This window comes from Pseudonaja textilis, chromosome 2 (genome assembly GCF_049901715.1).
Source record: "Pseudonaja textilis isolate UNSWEBS1 chromosome 2, rPseTex1.2, whole genome shotgun sequence".
Lineage (NCBI taxonomy): Eukaryota > Metazoa > Chordata > Lepidosauria > Squamata > Elapidae > Pseudonaja > Pseudonaja textilis.
The window spans coordinates 167,852,702-167,865,047 of NC_141991.1; the positions used below are offsets into that span (position 1 = coordinate 167,852,702).

Sequence of the window (12,346 nt, forward strand, 5' to 3'; positions counted from 1 at the left end):
GTGGTTATTATTTTGGCCAATCATCTTCCTACAAGAGTGATTTTGGGGCTTGCTTTATGTTGCCTGCTGGGTCTTATTTATGAAATTAGGTGTTGGAAGAAATAGCCATCTGGTTCAGTTCCAAGCTGGGAGAAAGACACTGGAAAGATGGAAGCTGATTGGAAAGATGGTTTAATGATGAAGCAGAACCACATGGGAGTTGAGAGGGAAGGATTATACCTTCTCTTAAGCTTTACACTTGAGCTGCTTTTTTCTGTGCAAGAACATGTATTCTATTGGCTGTTGAAGGGGTCATAGCTGGCTCTATAGGTTGTCTGAACTAAGTTTAGTTGAAGTTTGGTCTGCTCTGAGATGATGCAATGAAGGAACTTTGGGCAATTCCTGTTGTAGCTGAGGGCTAATCCTACCTTTGTTCAAACCTTGCTACATGGAATTTTTGCCTATGAATAGAGCTACCTAGATACTTGGCTTCTTTCAATAGGCTCTTTATCTCTGAAGTGCTAACATCTACTGAGGGCTATTAAGAAAGGTGAGGGCTGCTTTAAAAACATGTTTCTCCATTTCTCATCCAGGGAAATATAATACTCTGCCTTTTTTAATATTCTATTCTTCTAGGAGAGGGGTGGGTGCTAACTTTCTACCCAGGGCATAAGCTAAAAAAACTTCTCAAATTATTTAAATAGAAGAAAATCTCTCTAAGGAGTTACAGAGCAAGAAATATCTGGTGCTAAACAGGTGCTGGGAGATGCAAGGGGCCCCATGCTTACCAATGCTAGCACGGAATTCCAATTTATAGACGTAAAAAAGCAATAGGAAAGAGTTTACAAGCTCTTTAGCCAATGAACTATTGAACAGCCAACTGAAGTAAGTGTCAATTTGCAAAGCACTCCTGAACTGCTCTGGAGTTGCCATGGGCAAGGGGCACGGGAGGGTGAACTTCGCTGCTACATCAAGGAACTGATATCTCAATCAAAACAAGGCACATTCCACCCAATATGTCTCCACAGAAACCCACAGTGGCCAGAGGGACTTTTACAACCGGCAAAATTGCTCCACTGGGGAATGTGACTAATGACATATATTGGGGGGGAAACAGGGTCAGAAGCAAAGCACTAATTAACTGAGATCAGAGTTGGCTCCACCTGGTCGGTTGGGTAGGAAGCTCCTAATAAATAACTGGATTTCTTTTGAAGCTTGGCTTGAGACTCATGATTTGATTAGTGCATCAGTTGGAACTCTGACAATAAGCTTATTATTCTCCACTTTGCTGAGAAATGCACTATTTTCCACAGTTTGCTTCAAAAAGAAATCCCTCAGATAATTCCTTCACAATGTTCAGTCCGTCATCAAGTTTTATTCAATTTAATTTACAGTTATTTGTTTTTTAAATACTCACCACTAAAAAAAAATAAAGCAATTTAGCATTTAGAAAATGCTGAAATAAAAAAAAATCTAAAAACATCAAAAACAGTAAATACTGAAATCATCAATTTGAATATTTTGTATTTGAATTGCAATTTTTAAAAAACCAATTAGGACATGAAATTAAGGAGATTAAAAGGCAATTTGGGTAAACAGGTAATTTTTAAATTTTTCGCAGTGTCTTTATAATAAAGATCAACTTAATTTCCACCAGATTCCATTTCACACTTTAGATGCCCCTACCAAGTAAATTACAGTATAAAAGCACTGGAAACAAACCCTGGACATTTTCAAAACATGTGTCATATTGGATAAAATTCTATTTTTGATAATACAGACTCCACGTATTCTATCACAGATAGTGAAATACAAATGAAATGGTACCGTGTTTCTCATATAATAAAGCCGGGTTTTGTTTTTTTTGAGCCCCGAAAAAATGGCTTTTCGGAGGTGACTTAATTCCCCCCCTTGCATCTTCGGGCGGGCGGTGATGGCTTGGATGTTGACCTTGGCGTTGGGGGGGCACTTCGTATCGGGGTCAACGCAGGCAACACCATATCCAGGTGTGCAACAAAAGTACTTTCTAACTGCAAGCCCCCCAACCATTCCCCCTCATTTCACATGTTTTAATATAGGCCTTAATTTGGGTGGAGGGGCTTAATTTCATTTCATGACTATAAAACATGCTGGGACTTCCTATTGGGGGAGGCCGTATTGTTGGAGAAACAGGGTATTTACAGAATTGTGTTACGATGAAATTATAGATAAGTCATTTATGGCAGCTTAATATCACTTTAGTTTTCTGTTCTTGGAAACAATTAGCAGCTGAAAAAAACTTACCTTGTAAGGGTCCAGACCAAGTTGGTCTCTGAGTATATTCAGCTGATTTTTCTGAATTTTAATATCATTTTCAAGTTTTTCTTTCACACTGTTTTCATCATCAATCATTTCTTCCAATAGTTTCTGTCCAGAAACACCCCCGCAAAAAACACGTCAGCATAGGTTTCTAACCGATCTAATTGTTGAACTGGTTATTTGATCAGAACCCAATAGAAACCATAGCTAAAATAAAGCCTATGTCCATTAGCCCAGGATTTGATATATGTCCAGGGCCAGTCAAAAAAGGTATCAGATTGTTGTCAATCAAGGTTTTCATTCATGAATGGAATGAAGAGTTTTTCTGACTCACTTTCCTCTGCATCCCTCATGCCATTTTCCACATGGTTTCAATGAAAACAAACGTGATGCATGAGAACAAAACAGAGAACAGCTAAAACTGATCTTCCCTATCTTCCTGCTACAACCCAAATATTGCAATCAGAAGCCTACATCTGGAATATAAAATGACTGCTCACTAAAAAGTGAAAACTTGAATACCAGTAATTGATAAGTAGGTCTTTGGTTTATAATGCTTTGATCTAAATTATATTAAAGTGGCAGATGTTCAGAGACAGGTTGATGCTTGCATTAACTGATTGGTTTTAAATATAAACACCTCTTCCCTTGAGCGATTTATTTTCAGGAGAAAAAAGAACCATACCAAACCAAATGCCTTTAAACTTTTTTGTATGATTAGAGAGATATAATGGACTTAATGGATCTTTCAAAGGCCGACTTTCCAGGCTTTTAAGTAGTCCTATGCACATCAGTGTTTTTCACACATTTCTGAAGGGGATAATATAGTCAAACTAGTGAATTTTTGAAGCACAATATACCTTAGAGCAGGAGTCTACTTGAAGCACAATATACCTTAGAGCAGGAGTCTCCAAATTTGGCAACTTTAAGACTTGTGGACTTTAACCTGTAGGAAGTTAGCATCCACACCTCTCCTAGAAAATTGAAATATCCTAGGAAATATTAAAAAGGCAGAATATTTCCCCTAAAAAGAGTAGAAACTAAGAGCAGAAACTCACCCCCACCTTTGTTAATGGGTGGGCCATTAAGGCCTGGGCCAGAATACTTTACATAACAAAGATCTCCAGGTAAAACTACAGCAATTGCCAAAAGCCCTTTTCAGTGCACCTTCATCCAGCAAGGCTCAACCAAGCCTGGAACTCAGGACAGCCTAGAGTTGCCCCTGCATGGCCCCATGGGAGTCTGACAACCAATTAGAAACAAGCTTCAATTCAAATCCCAACAAAGGCTATATAACCCAGGCACTCTCAGCACCTCAGTCCTTTTCTTGATCTCTTCCTTCACCTTGAAACATGTGATCACCCTTTTCACTTTGGAGTTTCAAGACACGTGGTCCTGTCCACTATTAAACCTTCCAAACATCCTCCATGTTTCCAGTGTCTTTTTCCCCACTTGGAACTGAATGTAGAAGGAGATTTCTTCCAACAAAGCCACAGAATTCTGGGAGTTGAAGTTCACCAGTCTTAAAAGTTGCCAAGTTTGGGGACCCCTGCCTTAGAGTAACAATCTCACTCTCCCCAAACCCTAAGGTTTTACAAAAAGAAATGCTATCTTTATTTGAATACAGCATCAAACCTTTAAGAAACATATTTTCCATAAAAATTGCAAAGAGCTGCTTTGCACAGAAATTCTCAACGAAAAAGGAATACAAAAAAGTAGAGAATTTGATAAGGTGCCCAGACTCCAGTTTGCTGTATTTCAAAGAATTCAGGCACCACTCTATTTATCTTATTTTTTTCTCCTATTATCTTCCCATTAAGTAGCTTTCCTTTTCTAGTTTCAAAATCCCCGGAAAGCCTGAATTTTTATCATTAAAATGAAAAGACAGAATTATGCAGAATAGTCCGATCTCCAAACATTTTATACATTTCAGAAACTTTATGAGGCATTGTCCACATACTTTTCACAGCTGTTATGAGCAGTTTGTCTGAGTCAGCAACTTTACATATTTGAGGCCTTAAAGTACTGCAATTGTCATGTTCTACTGATGTTGTGACATTTTCAGGTTTGGGGGGTAAAATCACACAGGATTTGGGGAGGACCATTTTTAAAATGAATCTTAAATTTACAGAAGAACTATTTAAAAATTGGGCTAAAATGGTTATTTGGGGTCATAAGTTAGCATAATCATAGCCAGATTGTCCGTAACCTATCCCCCTATTTTACTGCAATGAAGCCAGAATTTCTAATTGAGCAACAAATCAAATAGATATAGAAATATAGGAATAAATAAAAGATGGAAGGGACCTTTGAGGTCTTCTAGTCTAGCCCCCCACCCTCCTCTGAAGCAGGAGAACCTATACCATTTCAGACAAGTGACTGTCTCTTCTTAAAAACCTCCAGTGATGGAGCGCCCACAATTTCTGAAGGCAAGCTGTTCCATTGATTAATTTCCCCCACTGTTAGGAAGTTTCTCCTTAATTCCAGATTGCTTCTCTCTTTGATTAGTTTCCAACCATTGTTTCTTGTCCTGCCCTCTGATGCTTTGGTGCCCACTATCACATCAATCAAATACAATTTCCCCCTAAAATGGGTACTGGGAATTGTTACCGGATGTTTCATGCAATCCAATGTCACATAAGGCATTTTACATTTCAAGGCTGTCAGCCTGATCCATACCTCAATGTAGGACTTTGCAGCATGCATACGTTCAAGCTGCAGCTCTTTGCCAATTCCCATTTCATCCCACAAATCTAGTAGTTTTCCTATTGCTTGATTCACACTATTAAGCAGGGAAGAAGCCAAAACTTCACTGAAAAAGAGAAGAGTGATTTTAATGCCACAATGACGATGTAAGCATTGTCATTCTCAAAAGTGCTTCATCAAACGGCAACTGGACTTTGTTTTTCCTTGAAGACATTTTACTTCTCATCCAAGAAGCTTCAGTTCGGTTCCCTTCTTCAGAATTCTCATTGGCATCACATTAGTATTAATATTGCATTCAGATGTAGAGGCCTGACAGTATACATGTGATCCCACTTTTTCTAAAAATATATATAACATGCCTCCAGACTTCTGCTTCTTGTTGTGCCTTGTAGTGTTAATTTCTGATAAGTGCTTGGACATGTTTTCCTGGCAAGGCTTTTTGTACTGTTTGCCACTGCCTCCTCCTTAGGGCTGAGAGAAAGTAATCAGTGTAGCTCAAAGTCACCCAGATGGCTCAATGCCTAAGGTGGAACTGGAACTTACTATACCAAACTGGCTCTCCAAAATTTATGTTACTATATTTCTTGTACTTTTGTACTTCTAATATCTAATAAAAAAGAGGTTTAAAAGGATACAAGTCCTTCAGTGATTGAGAAGGCTAGAAATTTAATTGAAGGCAAAAATAAATACAAAAAGTTCCCAGATTCCCTCCACTATAAATCTCAGTGGAAAACACAGTATCCTCAGTAACAAAAGATAAATTACGTACAGTAATACTTTTAAGTGTTCAGAACCCCCTTCCCCCTTGTTTTGAAATGAAGAGGCAAAATAAGCCAATGTTATGGTCCTCATAATATGCAAGGAGAGATGGACAGGGAAACCCCAGGACATCTTTCCCAAAGCAACCTGATGACTTTAAGTAGCTTAAAATTGATATATCAGGAGAAAGACATCCTGGAATCTGGTTTGACTCCTGGGACTTCGTGGACACAGTTTTTCTTTTGGCAGCCAAACATAAGGGGTTAACCACTGCCCCCATTTTTTTAAAAAAAATCCTGTTCATCATTTTTCCCTTTTCTTCTAAATTTCTTGGTCTTTTGGTGTGAATTGCAACCAAGCCCAGTCAATACTGTTTATGTTTTGGCAGCCAAATATAAGTGGTTAACCACTGCCTCCTTTTTTTAAAAAAATAAATCTGTCCATTTTTTTCCCTCTTTTTCTAAATTTCCTGATCTTTCAACTTGGTGAATTGCAACCACGCCCAATCAATGCAAAGCTTTATTGCTTAGCTGTCAAAAGCTGTCAAACCCTACTGAGACATATCGAGCTTCCCTCAGACCTTCCGTTGCTTCCGAGGCTGCTTTTTACGAGGGGGAGCGGCAACAAAGGCTCCCAAAGGAGCCGAGAAGTCCGCCTAGCTAGCCGCTCAGCGCTCCGGAGGCAGACCCCCGTTCCCTTCCCACCACGACACAACCTGGCTTCCGAAAAGTCCCTCATCCTCTTACCTTTCCCGCACACGTTTGGCCATGTGGAGCCTTAGAGACGGCCGTCGTTGCCGCCGCTATTCCCACTGCAAGGAAAATCCGAACGGAAGGAATTCCAAAACAATGACCCAAACGAACCGCCACCCCCGCCAAAATTCAAACTCGAAGGAAAAGTGTGGTCGAACGTCAGGCTGGGTCGGGACGCCCTATGATTGGCCCATTGCATTGGCCCGTTATTTCCGGCGCTGCCGAAGCAGCCAATCCACGGGAAGAGAAGAAAATGAGGGGTGGAGCCCGCTCGCCTTTAAAATAAACTTCCACCTTCGGCGTTTCGCGTGAGATGATTGGTTGGCCGGTTAGAGACGAAGATAATTTTCTTTTTTTAAAAAAAAGCCAGAGGAGAAAGGAAGGTCTGTAGTTAAAGTAGGGCTGATGGGGAACTTGAGGGGAACTTATAGAAGAACGAACAGAGTTCATATTATCTTCATTCCGCTATGGATGGAATAACTGCGGTCTCTGAAGACAGACCCGGCTGCTTCGGAAATCAATCCCCATTGACTCCCATGGAACCTGCTCGCTAGTTAAATGAGTTTAGCGTCATTGAGATTTTACAGCCCTAGATGGGTTTCCTCGAAGATGGATCCTGTTTTGTCCAGAATCGCTCTTATAGCAGTTATGAATACAAAATCCCATTGCATGTAGGATTAACTGATCGTAATTTGTTAATGTGTTCCGGCGTGGTGTTAAACCGACTCGGTGGAGACTAAATGAAACTTGTAGAATTAAATGGGGCTTAATTTGTAAACCAAACAATAAAAAAATCATGGGCCAATTAAATAAAAAAGAGAAAAACCACAGTCAACTACAGTTAAGTCTTTTCTTTAGCATAACTTCCAGCTTCCCTAGTTTCCTAGAGAGCTACAGTATATGAGACCTGCATAATATGCGTGCATGGTATCCATTAAACCTATTTATTTAAGCATAAATTACTGGTAGCCGCTTGTTGCTCACTCTCACGTTATCTCAGAAATTGAATGCACGGAACTTGCTCGCTCTTAGGTAATAGGGCCCAATATTTGGCAAGTCCTAAGCAGAATGGATCATTCACAGTAAATCATTATTCCAGCGCAATCGATTTCCTCGGAAACGTGACCCTAGTGCTGGCTGGGGTTTCTTACTCCAATAAAGATAATATTCTTGCGAGGCAGCCCCATCCAACCTTGGCATCGATTGAAAACTCTTCACTGGCTTTTTGGGCTGGGAGGAAAAGCAGGAAGTAAAATGGAGGGAAGGACCATATTTTGTAGAGGGGGGTCTTGGCAAAAATATGGCGGACAACAACTATGGAATAAAACAGGAGGCACTAATATTTCCAACGTCCATTTTCCTCTTGAAATCTACTCCCTATATTAGCGAAGAAATTGGGTGGTAAAACATGATAAAATAGCTAATGATAGTATGGATATCAACTTGCTCCCCCGTTTGAGGAATAGAGTGTGCCGGATAGTGGTGTCAAGCGCAGCTGGAAAGGCGGGGGAATTTCAGATCCGCTGAGCTATGAAGTCGGGTAAAACATGGAGTTTTGCGCAGTTACTGAGCCTGATCCTAATGAAAGCGACTTTCGGATCTGTCCATATAAATGTGGATCTCTCACGCCCTACAGGCGAGTTGAGGCATTTTTGGAAGAGCACGGGATATTGGTAAGAAATGACGGATTGCTTATGCAGTGAAGTCATGCGGTTTGCAGTTTGAAATCAGCAAATTGAAGACATTGTTTATATATTTGCAGTTAACTTCGCAAAGTCAAGGTTTTCACTCCTCTCCTTTTTTATAGTGCAAAAGTAAGGTAAAGCAAAGACAATCAAAATACACATTCCTCTTCGATACATACCTCTGATTTTTCAAGATTGGTTTGTGATATGTAATTTTTATGCAAATGTCTTCATTATTTGTAAATACAATCCATTCAAAGTGAGATTTAGTACAATTTCCTTTAGCCCTGAAGTTAGGTTGTAATTCTAAATACACTATAGCATAATGTAACACACAATACAGCAACAATTATTTCTTTAAGAAAGCATAATGCATTGTGGAAAAATGAGCTAGGGATTCAGAAATCTCTTCTTGGAAATCTCACACCATGAACCTATAGGGAAGCAATGATCTAATGCAACCCTCCCTCTTTTTGCAATATGTAAATAATATATCCTTAAGAAAGGTGGGTGGTTCAAAAACATGAAAAATAAAAATATCGGCTTACCTAATGGTAGCCGAAAACGTAAGCAGAGGGTGAAAGGTTGGAGGTTTATAACCCCTACCTCAGAACCCTTGGGGACTGTAGCTCTCTTCAGCCTTGGGGTGCAATTTGGTAGGTACCTGCTTTCTAAGGAGATGCCCTTATCTGTTTTTTCTCCTTCCCCTATCACGGTGAGTGCATCTGTAATGATATATGGAAATGATCTTACGAGATAGGAGGGAGGGAGAGCTGGAGACTAGATCATCAGCTTGTAAAAGAGTTCTTGGCCCATAGAACAGGGGTGGGAAATAAGGACTTGTGGATTGGCTCAGGAATTCAGGGAGTTGAAAGTCATGGTTCCAGACCCCTGCCATAGAAGGAGGGAGAGCAGAGGGGAACGTTTCACAAAGGTGCCCTTCCATAGTTTTCTAAAGGAAGAGAGAAATAATTTCAGACTTGCAGGATTCTGATCATGTAAACTTAAAAGAAAAATAGAGCTAGTATTGCTGTTTGTGCTTCTTGTGGGAACTACGTAATAGGCCTAACGGCATAAGAGGAGAGTCCCATAGTTCTCGCATGCTACTGACAAATAAAAGGGGAATCAAAACGAGAAGGGAAATTCTATGGCTCCATCTCCTGCCTCAGTACAGTTTAAGGCACCTGTCTAGAGCAAGCTTTTTAAACTGGCTTTCTGCAGCACTAGGGTTCAGGAAGAAGTCACATAGGGGTTTCATAAGAGATCATGGGGGGAGGGGGGAATAAACATTTATTAACCTTCACCTGCTGTGCAATGCTGGATCACAGTGTGATTATTTTTATTTACTGCAATTCAAGCTGCCCACCTGCCACTTTGCTGTTGGTGTCAGCGTTGCAAAAATGTGAATTGTGTAGGTTAGAGGTGAACTGCATTGTGATATAAAAAGGTTGAAAAAGGCTGGCCTAGGAAAATCATTACCTTTTGTATGGAGAGATGGACCTATCTCACTGAAGAATAAGAAAAGAATGAACAAAATTTAATGAAAATATAAATATATTTTAAAATAGCTACCTGTAAAATATTCATTGGAAAAGTTAATAAAGATGTAGAGCAATTCAAAACACAAAAGCATCTGCAAAAAACTTGCAACAGAAAAACACATTTAGGACGGTATAAATTTCTGAGCAATTCACAAGATTGAACTGCTACTAATCTAAAAGCAATTCAGATGCAAAAAACTACCAGTTTGTACAAGAAAAAAATCAAAGTGAGCTTGCATTGAGTAACAACCAGAGGAAAATAAACATAAAAACCTTTAACATAAAAATAATTTTGTGCATTGTTCCTAACTAAACCTGTTGCCTGTTCTTGCCTACTGAAGGTGAAGTCTTCTGTGTGTTTTTTTGTTTATTCTTTATTCTAACTTCTTTTAATTTTCCCCCTCTTAATCAAGAGCCTGGAGGGATTCCCGTTCCTAATTCAGAAAAAAAAATCCCTTCCCTTTTCTACCTGAGTTTTCCAAACTTCCAATCTCTAAAGTCTGCATTTGTATATGACTTCAGGGTGTCAAATTGTCACTTGTACAGATGTAGTTTGAAAGGATATCTATTAGGCATAGAGGTAGTTCTCACTTAAACACTTTTTCAGCGACCACTTGAAATTAGAACACTTTTGAAGAAGACCTATGACCAGTTCTCAAAGCTGCAGTTGTCACAGTATCCTGGGGTTACATGATTACCATTTGAGAATTTCATAACCAGAATTTCATAACCAGATTCCAACAAGCAAAGTCAGTGGGGAAGCTGGCAGAAAGTCGCAAGTCGCTGTTATACGATGCTGCGCTGAATAGTCATAGGTGATTTTCTTAACAAGTTGCGTACAGTTACATTATTTACGGTTATGTTGCTTAGCAGTTGCCAGTCCCAATTGCAGTTGGTAAGTAAGAACTACTTGTGTCTTAAATTTTACTGGCTGGTAAGAAAACTCGATTTACAAGGCTGTTATATGGATTGCTAAGATATCTGATGTGAGAAATTTTGAACTATCAGAAATGCTACCTATATTAAGTAATATATTTTCCTCATTTTTTTTCAGTCCTCCTCTACCACACAGACGAGCAGATTTGTTTAATCTCAGTAAAGACCAAATGATTAATTTGGCTTATATTTCATCCGTGCCACAAAATGGTATTGAACAAATTCGAATCCATTGGCTGCTGGAACTTATTCAAGCTGAGTAAGTTAAATTCTTTACTCTCTCTCTCATTTGTAGTTTATTTATGTTTGTCTAAGCAACCAAAGAGTTTTTTTGAATTAAAACTAATTAAGAGATGGCTTGGGAACCATTTGTAAGCCATGCTAGTTTGGACAAAAAACTAGCTTTTCAAAATAAGGATTTCTGATAACAATGTTTCTTGAAATATATTTTTGTAGGAATTCCCAGCATGATTCATAAGGGATCATTTAGAATGTTCTAAAGCATAACATCTCAGTTTGCATTGGGTCTGCTTGGTCACTACAAGGGCTACCTAGAAAATGCTTTGGATGACATTTTTGCTTTAAAGGTGATTTTACAGCTGAATAATTAACAGATGTTCTTTGCATGTAATGTATCTTGATTATTCAGGGGCATGTATTTTCTTGTGGTTATAAAATCAGAAGTTATCCAGAAGATGTCTATGTAGCCTCTCAGAATATACAGTAGTAGAAAGGAATGATACTTCTGTTGTTTCTGAGAACTGATATGGCTGCTCTCTGGTCACACTGTGGTTTGGCTTTGATGACATAGCAAGAAATAGTGCAAGCCAGACGGATAAAACATGTTAATTAAGATAGAGTCCATCATTCTTCTGTAACCTACAATTTCCAACCTCAAAAGGTGGGTGAGCAAGGTTTGTATTTGGAGAAATGTGAGTGATGTGAGATGATTACCAGGAAGGTGCTTAGATATATTCAAACAGAATTCAAAGAGCCCCCTAATGAGGATAGTTTTATTTGGACTTTTGTATTGAGCAGCACGAGGGAGTTGGACACAGTGGTCCATGTGGCTTCTTTGATTGTATAGGATTCTGTACAGTACTTTGAATTGTGCCTGCTTCAGTGGAACGTTCAGCTGGAGGAACTTAAATGTGCTCACTAGTATAAGATTATTTGTCTGTATGTCTTTATCTATCTCTATCAATCTGTTTGTCTGTCTGTCTGTCTATCTATCTATCTATCTATCAGCCAGATTTGTGAACAGCAATTAGTTTTCAGTAGAATTTATATATACTTGCTTCAAGGGGTACTGAAGAACTATGTGGTCTACCCTTTCTTCTGATGGGCTCTGAATCAACAGTTTTCTTAATTAAAAAACAAACAAAAACAAATTAAACATTCCATTTTGTGGACCTCACTTGAAGAAGCAGCTGTCTTCCAGTTCAGAGATTTTTCAGACAGTGAATTAAAATTGAAAGACTGTGTGTCAGTATTGCAATTTGGGGTGTGTAGTATTATGAACTCCTGAAGAAACAATAGAAAATATTTCCTTAAATGTACATGATATGCACAGTGTTTTTCAGAAGAGATACCAATTCATCTATTACAGCAGACACGTTCAATTTACTAATCTTTGTTGGCTGTCAGTTGAAGCCTCTTTGAAGATGGAGGATTATTTTTTTATAAAGCA

General features: G+C 39.0%; 2 protein-coding genes across 4 annotated transcripts in view; one reads left to right on the forward strand and one right to left on the reverse strand.

Moving 5' to 3' along the window:
- LOC113444120 (protein regulator of cytokinesis 1-like) overlaps positions 1-6,677 on the reverse strand; it is a 29,256-nt gene extending 22,579 nt beyond the window's left edge. The window contains exons 1-3 of one of the 2 annotated variants that reach the window (XM_026712689.2): positions 6,489-6,677; positions 4,957-5,089; positions 2,263-2,385 (exon numbers count right to left, since the gene is read on the reverse strand). In XM_026712689.2, coding sequence (XP_026568474.2) covers positions 2,263-2,385; positions 4,957-5,089; positions 6,489-6,511 — 279 coding nt within the window. In that variant the 5' untranslated portion in view covers positions 6,512-6,677. The remainder of the gene's footprint in view (positions 1-2,262; positions 2,386-4,956; positions 5,090-6,488) is intronic. The other variant, XM_026712688.2, reaches the window with a different exon arrangement.
- Positions 6,678-7,972: 1,295 nt separating this feature from the next.
- Positions 7,973-12,346, forward strand: part of IDUA (alpha-L-iduronidase) — a 64,080-nt gene continuing 59,706 nt past the window's right edge. For both annotated transcript variants that reach the window (XM_026712720.2, XM_087926393.1), the window contains exons 1-2: positions 7,973-8,167; positions 10,775-10,915. In XM_026712720.2, the coding sequence (XP_026568505.2) occupies positions 8,025-8,167; positions 10,775-10,915 (284 nt within the window). In that variant the 5' untranslated portion in view covers positions 7,973-8,024. The remainder of the gene's footprint in view (positions 8,168-10,774; positions 10,916-12,346) is intronic.